General features: G+C 39.0%; 1 protein-coding gene across 1 annotated transcript; it reads right to left on the bottom strand.

Annotated features, from left to right (window-relative positions):
• Positions 1-861: 861 nt before the first annotated feature.
• Positions 862-11,186, bottom strand: LOC308568490 (uncharacterized protein). The gene is made up of 2 exons (XM_081161475.1): positions 10,935-11,186; positions 862-2,047 (listed from the first exon to the last, which is right to left on the bottom strand). Exons 1-2 carry the CDS (start codon positions 11,104-11,106, stop codon positions 1,917-1,919), a joined length of 303 nt encoding a protein of 100 aa, XP_081017601.1. The 5' UTR covers positions 11,107-11,186; the 3' UTR covers positions 862-1,916.
• Between the last annotated feature and the right edge of the window lie 329 nt (positions 11,187-11,515).

Below are 11,515 nucleotides of genomic sequence, written 5' to 3'. Positions count from 1 at the left end.
AAAACAAACAAAAAGTAGAAAAAAACCCCACTAAGCCCAGGCCTGGTAGCTCAGTTGGTTAGAGCATCATCCCAATACTTCAAGGTTGTAGGATTGATCCAGGGTCAATAATCAACCAATGAATGCATAAATAAGTGGAACAACAAACTGATGTTTCTCTCTCTCTCTAAAATCAATAAAAAAATTTAAAACACTAAAACATTTTAGAGAAAATATGTTTATTTTTATTTAGATTACAGATATGAGAGGGAATAAGTAACCCAAGAATTGCTTTACTTTGGAAAAATGTGGATTTAATCAAATTAGTGCTTAAGGGACCTTGGGGAATGGGACCAGGGAAAGGAGGGGTAACATACTTTTTCCTCTAGATACTTCATTATTGCATGACTTTAAAAAAGTTTTTACAATGGGAATGTGTTACTTATATAATTTTTTAAAGTAAGAGGGAATGCACCATGTGGAAGAAATAACTATGCTTGAAACAGAACCCCAGAAACAATTATAATTATGAAATAAATGAAATGCAGTAATTAAAGAGAAAGAAAAAGAAGGAAGTTTGGAAGAGAATACATTTAAAATGTTCATAGTACCTATATATAATAGTAAGATGAAATTTTTAGCTTCCATATTTTATGTTCTCTATGGCCAACATGCATTTTTTTTTTCATAATTAGAAAAATTTTAAAAATAAAATTACCTTTCCATACATATATTTATCAAGTTTTTTGTATATATATTATGACAAATGTTCCTATGTGGTTCTTTACTCACAAGCAAATGGCAAATTTCATAATATGTATTATAAACTACCTTCACAAAAAAAAACCTGTATTAAAAAAATAGGCCTCACAACCTCAGCCATAAATGCATAATTGGCTTAATTTCTTTTTCAAAGTTATTTAGAAAAAACACTTAGTTGTGTACAGGGCTGCTTTGCAAAATACTAGAAGTAATGACCAGAGAGATGCTGTGAAGTGTCTGAAACCAAATATTTGATAAGTATTTTCAAAAGAAGACCTTCAAACCTCTGACTCTCTCTGCCTGTGGTTTCTTTTCTCATCTCCACTTGAATATCCTTGAGACACCACAAACAAAACAAGCCGCAAATCAAATCCAGTATCTTAGCTCCTTCACATTCCCAGACTTCTCTTTCTCCTCCCACCTTCCTCTGAAATGAAAAGCGGAGTTTGATTCTTTCCAGAAAAAACAGTTGGATCTAGAAAGGATTTCACTTCCCCTAGGAGGGTTGCTAGGCTGGGAGGGTCACATTCTCAAGACTAAGTGAAAATCAACTGCCAGGCAGAAGGAGGAAGCTCTCAAGAGCAGTGTAGCAGCAACAGTCCCCCAGGGCAAAGGAGAGAGAGCAGCCACAGTGAGTATAAACCTTGGGAAGAGAGAAAGAGATGCTTAAAGGGGATCTGTAGGAAAGCGCGCCCTGTAATGTGCTGCATCCCCAGCCCCAACCCCAAAACAGCGCTCCACCCTTATTCCCAAACACTCTAAGAAAGCAGCATGCAGACAGACTGCAATTTGAGACCTGACTCCTCTGTTTACTGATTGGATGGCTTTAGGCAAGTCAGTGTACCTCTCTGTTCACTGATTTTCTCATCTATAAAATGCTGAAATGGGTCATGCCTACTTTATAGGAGTTGTGAGGAATAACTGAATTCTGTTCCGTAATTAAAACAATGCCTGGCTATGTTGTAAGAGATATATAGCTGTCTATGTGTCAGTTAGCTATTGTTTTTCTGGGCCTTCATAATCTAATGGATGTTGCTTGAATGTAACCTGAGCAGATTGTGGCTCAAAAGTAATCTTGTAGAACTCGAGATACTTTTTTGGATGTCACCACTGTTCACCCTATCACTCAATCACTCCTTTCTCCCAGTCTTAAGCAATCGCTAAGTTCTGCTGCTTCATCTTCCTAAATGTCTCTCAAATCCATTTTTTCTTCTCCAATGCCTTAGTTGCTCAATAGCCACCAACTGGTTCTTCCTTTTCTTAGGGTCTTCTAGCTCTGATATTCTTCCAAATGGTGCAGGATTCTCTAAAATACAGAACACATACATTAATCTTCAGCTTAAACCTCTTTGACTGTGGTCAACAACAACTCTATTTCCAGTGCAACCTCTTATCCTTAAATCCTTCCATTTCCCACCCACCTCCATTATCATAGCTAGTACATACCTTGCACTGGCATGACTTCAGGCCTTTCCATGTGTTCTCTCCTTTCTCTGGATTGATCTTCCTATGATTCTTTAACTAATGAGTTGCTATTTAGCTTTAAAGACACTAATAAAAATTTTCCTTCTCTGTGAAGTCTTTCTCAGCAACCCCAGGCAAAGTTAGTAATTTCCTCCTCTCTGTTTCCATTTTATTTGGTACCTAGCTCCACCTTTGCACTTAACAGGTTGTGTTGAAATTATATGTTTAAGGCTCTGACTTTCTCAATAAACTGTAATCTACTTAATGACAGAGACCGCGCCTAATTCTTTGTTAACCCACATGTCTGGCACATCAAAGATGTTTAATAGCAGTGTGTCGAGAGAATGAAGTAATAAATAAATGGATTAGTATAATACCTCAGGTGACATCTACATTGGTAGGAAAGTAAGTACAGTAAAGGAGAGGCAAACAGTACACAGGTTCCACCACTGTAGCTGTGTGACTTTGGGCACATTTCTTTTTTTTTTTTTTTTTTTTAATATATCTTTATTGATTTCAGAGGGAGGAAAGGAGAGGGAGAGAGAGATAGAAACATCAATGATGAGAGAGTCATTGATTGAGCCCACAACCTGGGCATGTGCCCTGACCGGGAATTGAACCCTGATCGCCTGGATCCCAGGTGGATGCTCAACCGCTGAGCCATGCCCGGCCGGGCTGGGCACATTTCTTATCTGTGCCTCTGTTTCCTATCTACAAAATGATGACAATAATACCTTTATAGTTGTGTTAAGATTAGTTAATAAATGTAGTTGCTTAGAAGAGAGAATGGCACAGAAAGTGTTCTTGATGTATTAGTTGTTATTGTTCATGGAGAGAGAATTACTGTAAGCTCCGAGAGACAAGAACTATGTTTTGACTTACCATTTAAATTCCTAACATCTGCCACAGTAGTTCATATTGAATAGGCTCCCAATAACGATTTTTTGAATGAATACCAAAGTAATAAAAAAGAGAAGAAAATGAAAAACAAAACAAAACAAAAACTACCCACAAAGGGCAAATGGGGATGCATTTGGTACAAAGTACAAAAATGCTGCTATGGTCCTTACCACTGGGCTGAATGAACTCATGACCTGCTGAAGCCACCTTTGCTAGTCCTTACTTTGACCTGTAAAAAATCAAACTCTAAGTACTTGCACATCTACCTGCAACCAGATTATATGATCATGGCTTCAACAATCATTCGTCATCTGCATTGCAGGGACAGAGCCAGCCTAAGAAGTTTAGGGGGTTTTTTGCACTGTTGGAAATGGAGAGCTACAAAGCTTTGTGAAACAATGCTGCAAAATGAAAAAAGTATCAATGGGTATAGAATTCGTTAGAAGGAGGGAGAAACCAGGGAAAGAGAACAGGTAGAAAATATTAAGCAGTCATACACAGTTCATTATCAAAAAGCACCAAGCATCTGTTTTCTTATTATTTTCACTGGGTTACATTTCAGGCCACGTGGCAGTTCCTCATGTGGGCAGGTTGGTATCCCTCTTTAGGTCCCCTTCTCTTTTTTTCTTTGCTATAACTTTGCTCTCTTCCCAGGCTCCAGTTTCTGGCCTCTTCCCTATGAAATGTGCAAAGTGGGGGTAGGGATCAGAATTTTTGTTGCCCTTTGTGGCCTGGGGAAATCTTTCCTGGTTCAATCTGGGAGGAGGGCTGTGAATTCTGTTTTCTTTAAAGTATCTGCAATAAAACTGGTCTCTCTTTTTGCTTTCTTTTCATGGCATAACCATTATGTACTATTAGTTTACTTAAATTTTTAAACACTTTTCCTGGAATATTTTTGTACATAAAATCTAGATCACCCAAAGCCAAAGTAACTTTTAACGGGTAAATGCTAACCCTGTTTTTAAAATCTATATTTAACACTGCCGGGGACACACACACACACACACACACACACACACACACACACACGAGTTGGGTACTTTCCCAGAGTATGTTAATGCACTCAGAAAAGAATAGTTTCTTTCCTGTTATTGGAAGAGAAACTGACCAACAGAAAAGCAATTCCGCAGCTACGCCCACACTGTGTACAGAGCAGGGAGGTGTGCCTGTACATGCCAATAACTCATGCTTTTAGTTGCCTGACAGTGACAAGTGTGCTTTTCACCACCTCTTACAACATTACCTTGAGACTCTGAACTTTAATTACCATGAGACTAAGAATAAAGGAATAAGTTTTGAGTATTAGATATCATTTCTAGCAGATTAAAAGCATATACACTTCTGAAGTTACAGATTTCAAAGACAACGGCAGTTTTTAATGCTGCATTTTCCTGTTGTTTATCCACTGGTATAAAACTAGTTATTTTATTATTCACTGCATTCTACTGACCAGAAAAGAACTGAATATTCTTTATGAAGATTATAGGGAAATCTTTGGGCCTGTTTCTGCTGCATCTTAATAGCAGTACATTAGCAGATATTACTTGGCAATAAACACTGAATTTTAGATTCTTGAAGGTATAATTTTCACCATGTCATTCTGTACCATTTCCCACAGCTGAAAGGGTACAATATTAATTTTAATGTGTTTACATGTTGCTTTATAGGTGCACCAAGTGTTTTCATTACTTTTTTTAAAACTGGCTATTTATAGGCTCCTCCAATGCACTGTAAAATCTTTAAAGAATAAAACCACTGTTTATGGGACACTTACATTCTCTGCCTAATTTAATTTTTGCATCAATTATGTAGTCAGCCAGGGAAGGTTATATTTAGTGCTATTTTACATCTGATGAGACAGCAAAATTAGCTACTTGTCTGAGGCTACACATTGGTCAAAAGCAATGTTGGAGTCCAGGTTTCAGGCTCAAGCAAGGTACATTTTCTGTAATTCCAAGATACTTCTCAAGAGTTAGGAACTTGTGTTTCTCTCATTCTTTCTTGGTAGCCTTGTATACTCAGCGACTGAAAATCCCTAACTCAGAAGAGAGACAGAGATAGAAGGAGGAAGAGACTCCTACACTCCTAGGATAATACTTAGAAGATGCCATACTTTTCCAGGTATAGCATTTATCATATTTAGATATATATCTACTGTCTCTGCCGCCTCTCAATTTTCACGTGAACAGAGACCAGTTATATTGTTCATTCACTGGTATAAATTCAGAGCCTGCCCGGCCGGGCTTGGCTCAGCAGTTGAGAGTTGACCTGGGATCCAGGCGATCGGGGTTTGATTCCTGGTTAGGGCACATGCCCGGGTTGCGGGCTCGATCAATGACTCTCTCATCATTGATGTTTCTCTCTCTCTCTCTCCCTCTCCTTTCCTCTCTGAAATCAATAAAGGTATATTAAAAAAAAAAAAAAAATCCAGAGCCTAACTACATAGTACCTGATATACAGTAGGAACTTCATGAAAAGTTATTAAAAAAATTGATTGAAAATTTCTCTAAAATTGCTCCAAGAAAAATGTAACTAAATAATTTTAAGTTGGAGCTGCTCTCTGTATCAGTTGCGATAGGCTAGGTTAAGTTAGCTCAAGACGCAGTAATAAACAATGTCAGTGACTTAAAACAACAAAGGTTTGTTTCTCGCTTATGCTGTATGGCCATCATGGGTTGCAGCAGGGTTCTGCTCTTCATAGTCACTCAAGGACCCACACTGAAGGAGCAGCTGTGATCTGGAACACTGTTGGTTGCAATGGCAGATGGAAGTGACGCTTGGAAAGTCTTGCAGGGGTTCCAGCTCAGAAACCCTATCAGCTCCACACATAATTCATTGATCCATAACTCCTCACAGGTGCCCTGTCTTCCCACCGCATCATCCATAAGGGGTCCAGAAGCTGCCTGGGTCGTGGAAAGCAGGAAATATTTGGCAAATGCTACTAATGTCTACCATATTTCATCTCCTTGATTTTGAACTTTTGTTATTTAAGTAACAAAATGCAATTTTGTTTAAAACTTTTCCTGTAATATGCACATAAAAATAAAATATTCCTCATAACACACCTATATGAGAATGATGCATGGTGATATTAAACACTTGAATAAGGTCAAATAGAAAAAGTCAGAGATGTAAATGGAAAGATAATTCAAATATCTGTATCACTGGGATTGAATGAAGCCATTTATTCCATATTTTGTGGAGGTAAATTGCACATTGGAATGTTAATTGGATGAAGTGTGGGGGTCCCCTTCTCCACTGGGTGCTGCTGAGGGTGGACTTCTTATGATATCCTGAGAAAAGAAATTTTCTGAGGTTTGCATGGGTGAATGAGTGATTTTTGTTTGTGTGGAATTAAATCCCTGTGTTTCTAAAGTCCTGTTTCCCTTAGTCCAGTCATAGAAGAAGTATAGCTGGGGCTAAAGCTAGAAGCAAAGCCAGTGTCCAGAGTTTCCTTTCCACGTTGGAGACAATTCCAGTACAGCATCAGGCTAGCTGCAGTCCATTAGTCCACTGTGTGTGGGGGTCAGCATGGCTGTGGGCCAATGGGAGAATGCCAAGAAGCCAAGTGTGAGGCATAAACCAACCATGACAAGAGGAACCACGAGAGCAAATTCTTGGGCTCAGGGGGTTATATATCCCAAATTTCCACATGCTTGCAGTAGCTATGCCCATTCTGGCCAAGGAGCTCTGTCCTTTGCTCCTTTCCTATTATTAATAATTAGCTAATTACAACTGTATCAGGAACAAAGCAACAATTATATTCTAAGATAAAAATCATTGCAATGTCTTAATTGGGCCCAAGGACAAGATTTAGAAATTCTTTGTGATTGTGTTTTGGCAATTATTCTGGCGACACAGAGAAGGTACATATGGACTAAAAATTCTGGCTAGAAAAGTCTGAACTGTGGAAAAATACATCTTAGTATTCCCAGTCTATGTTTTATGCATGAGGCCAAAATGTAGCACATGGATATTTACCTGGAAAATTGCTGATTCTAATGCAGGAGAAGAAAAAATGTTTTCCCTTCACCCTCCTGGGTTACCTGCCTGGGACTCTGAAAATTAAACTGATAAAAGACAAATTTAAAAGAGGAAAAAACATTCTAATTAGGTAAGTATGCTTGGAAATTTTACCAAAAAATACGACTCTAGGAGGCCAGATGATTGAGGATAATACACTATCTTAGACTAAACAAAGGAATAGGTATTTGGGGCTTCTGGGTGACGAAGACAAGGTGAGGGGAGGGAATGTATGGTAAATTAGGGTTTTCTTGTGGGTTTTTTTTCCTAAATTTATTTATTGATTTTAGGGATAGGAGAGGGGGAGGGGGAGAGAGAGAGAGGGAGAAAGGTCGATTTGTTGTTCCATTTATTTATGCATTCATTGGTTGATTCTTGTATTCTTGTATGTACCCTGACCAGGGATGGAACCCACAACTCTGGCATATCAGGACTATGCTCTAACTAACTGAGCTACTGGGCCAGGGCAAGGTTTGTCTTTTTATGTAGATAAGAGTCTCTTAGGTGATAAAAGTTATCTCTGGGAGTGCTATCTTCCTGGTACTTCCTAGAGACACCATTATAAATGAAAATTTCCTTTATAAATGCAAATTTATTTTACAAAAGGAGAGATTTATACTCTATTCTAACGGGGAGGTAAAGAGCTTTTCCTGCATCTCCTGGTTTTGAATTGCCTCTATCTCAAAATAATTCATATGCCAAAGAGTTATATTTTGGGATGGCATATTCTGGGACACTTCATGAGTATACAGAAATATCCATCTCTAATTTTTAATAAGAAAATAACTGATTATTTATTAGTGTTAATAAAATTATCAATTTATTATTACACACTATTTGGCTCCCAGGAGTATTAGTAACCAATCAGGAAAATGGGTAGTGTTAGCTTATATTAAACAATAAACTGAGGTGACTGTAATGTCTTAGTAGCTCACTGAAGCAAACCAAAACTTACTGCCTCAATGCTGAGAAGTGGAAACCTAAGGACAACCAATCACAAACAGCCAACTAGACTTCCCCAAATAAGATGAAGAAGAAAAAAGCTAAAAGTTCCTATAGTAAAAAGTGTTTTCTTGAGAAGAATCAGTCCTACATTCTTAGCCCTTGGATTGGTTCAGGACAGTTATCAGATGTGCAGTGGTCTGGAAAATGGGTGTAAGTGGATGTTAGGTAGTCTGGATAACTGAGTCAGTCCTTCCGGGGGTAATCAGAGGATTATCTGGAGGTCTGGTATATGTCCAGGTATTGACACACAATAAACTGATTACCACAGGGCTGGAAAGTTCAAAAGTTTCAGTTTTTAGGCTAGTTGAAACAAGAATACAATCATTTCTTCATGCCTCAAGCTACTTGATTTTAGCCATTTAGCAGCTTGACTACAGTGGCTCCATTTTATTTTTTCATTCTGTTCTTCAAAGGTAACTGTGGAGGCCACAGTTAATCAAATGATTTCCTTGTTTTGCTTGTGCATCTTCTCTATTAAATCTTGCCTCTAGCTCCTGTTGGTGCAGTGCTCCTAACCTAAACACTTCTGGTTTAGTGCTGCCCAATTCCAATTGATTTTTGCTCAAATAAACTCTTAAGATGTCTGATATGCCTCAGTTTATCTTTTAGCAGTTTCATTCTGGTAGTTCATTAGCCTAAATCTCAAGTGGCTTACTCAAGACTCACATGTCCTCACTTAATATTTTAAAAGCTCCATGCCATGCACCTACCCAAAGCTTTATGACCCGTTTTAGGTATAATTTCTTGATAGTCACTACTATCAAATAGTTCAACTCTTTAAAATATAAAGTGAAATAAAAAGGAGCTCAAGTTAATAAAGGCATGGAGTATTGTGTTCACTTGTTTCTTTTGGACATTATGAAGTGATCTCTCATGCTGAATAGATGTACATTTGTACTACATTTAGCCTTGATTCAGAGATTCAAAGAGCAGAAGTTTATAATTTAAAAGAAGTAAACTGCTGGCTTTATTTGTAATCAACTCTGGTAGGATGTGGAATGATATGATTTTCAAATGTAATTCCAAAAACTGTATTAGCATCAAACTTATGCATATTCTTAGGACAGCTTAACTGACCTTGCTTATCATATGACTGGATTACAATCTAATATAGTAAAAGGATGTAGCAAAGTCACGATGTTCTCAAATTCTGAGCATACAGATTGCAAATGCCTAAAAAGAGGGTCAAAATGCCAAACATAATTTAAAATGTTTTAGACTAAGAAGCTTAAAATGCCTACGTTAACAGATCCTTGTTGCAAAAAGTTTCCATACTTATGAAAGCAAAGTCCTTCATTATCTGCACCAAACTTTCGTCCAAATGTTTAAGATACTGCAATGCATGGTAATACATTATTGACAAACAAATTTTTAAAAAATGTAATTGTATTTAAAACCCAGCCATCAAAATGCTCCATCAAAAGAAAAGGCCATCACCACAAGACATGTACTAGAATGTTCAGAGTAGCACTATCTCTATTAGCTCCAAACTGGAAACTACCCTAAAAACAAACAGAAGAATGAATTCATAAATTGTGGTATATTTACAGCAGGGGTGGGAAAACTTTTTTCTGCCAAGGGCCATTTATATACTTATAACATCATTCACAGGCCATATAAAATTATCTGCTTAAAAATTAACTATGAAAAAAGCTCCAACATTTATTGAATTTCGAGTTCCACCTGTGGTTGCTTTGGCAGGGCCAGACCAGATGATTTTGTGGGCCATATATGGCCCTCAGGCTGGATGTTCCCCACCCGGATACAGAATGGGATGAATTGAATAAATGGAAGAATCTTACAAGTAAGAAGTTGAGTAAAGAAGTCAAACACAAAAGAATGCATATTTTATGGCTCTGTATGTATATATCAAGTACAAAGACAGGCAAAACTAATATCTATGTTGTTGAAAATCAGGATAGGCAATGACTGAAAGGCAGTATGATGTTAATAACGTTCTGTTTCTTGATCTGGGTGCTGGATACACAGGTGTTTTCAGATTGTGAAAATTCATTGAGCTGTATACACTTGGGTTATGTGTACATTTTTGTATATGTATACACACCTATAAAATACTTCAATAAAAAGTTAAAAACAGAAAGAAAATTCCAGAAAGCCCATGAAATATAAATTTCAACACAATGTAGTAATCCTCAAATATCATTATTAGAATTTGTGAGCCATCAATGCGAGAATCACTCTCCAAAAAAAAGTATTAAATGAAAGGGATTAGAAACAGTTGTGTCAGAATCAACATACATAACATGTCAAAACAAACTAATAATTTATCTTTAAAATCTCGAAGCTCTCTGCTTTTCTCTACCTGCAATGACATCACCATAGTTTAAGCCAAGTCATTTCTTATCTTGTGTCTCATCTGATAGAGTCTCCTACCCAGTCTGCCAATAGCCTGTTCTACCTGTTCTCAACACATTAACCAAAGTGATTTAAAATCTTAACTAGATCCTTTGACTCCTTTCCTTAAAATGCCTCAGTACAGCCCTATTAAATTTAAAATTAATGCAAACCCCAAGACTTGGCTACATGCTCTGGCTCCTGGCTCCCTCATCGGCCTCATGTCATATCGCTCGGGAGGGAGAGCAATAACTCTATTCTGGAGCCACACTGGCCTTCCAAAATGTCAAGCCGTCCCACCTCTGCCCAGAACAAACAGCATTTTCCTGGTTTCAGGACTGACTGATTCTTACTCTTCCAGTCTCCGTTAAATGCTACCTTCTAAAGTTCTCTTATGAGAACCCTCCCCATCCAGTGCCAACCTCCTTTATTCTCTACATCCGCACCTTGTCCATTTCCTTCCTTGGCGCTCGTTACTTTATTTGCTTGTTTACTTGTCTGTCCATGAAGGCGGCTGTCATGTCTATTTGAGTCACGGTTGCATCTCCAGTTCTTGGCACGGAGCCCGGTGTACGGAAGATCCCAGGTAAACAAATCCTTGAACGAATGAGCGGACATTCGCAAGGGATCACCAGGCGCCTTTTCTCTTACGAAGGGCGCTGCGCTGTGAAGTTTTCCAGGAATAACGAGGAACCAGGTGCCTTTCAAGCGCCCCGGCCCAGGCAAAGCGCTGGCATTGCTTTTGGTTTCCCACTTCTCTCCGTTACCGCCCCCCAGCCCCCAGGCGACACCGCCGCCGCTCGGGGTCGTCTACCCCGCGGGGGAACGTCTCCCGGCCCCACCCACCGCCGAGGCGCCTCCTCATTGGCCTCGCGGCGGAGGCGTCACGGCGACGGGCGACCGGCCCCCGCAGACGCAGCGCCGCCGCGCTCTGCTCCTAGGGCCGCCGGGCCAAGCTGCAGCCGCGGGGAGGCTCGTTCCCGTCGGGATCTGTGATTGGTGCTCAGGGCGTCGGGTGTTCAGCGCG

This window comes from Miniopterus schreibersii, assembly GCF_964146895.1.
Source record: "Miniopterus schreibersii genome assembly, chromosome: 1".
NCBI classification, from domain to species: domain Eukaryota; kingdom Metazoa; phylum Chordata; class Mammalia; order Chiroptera; family Miniopteridae; genus Miniopterus; species Miniopterus schreibersii.
The sequence above is the reverse complement of the archived record's forward strand: the minus strand, read 5'-3'. Positions and strand labels throughout refer to the sequence as shown.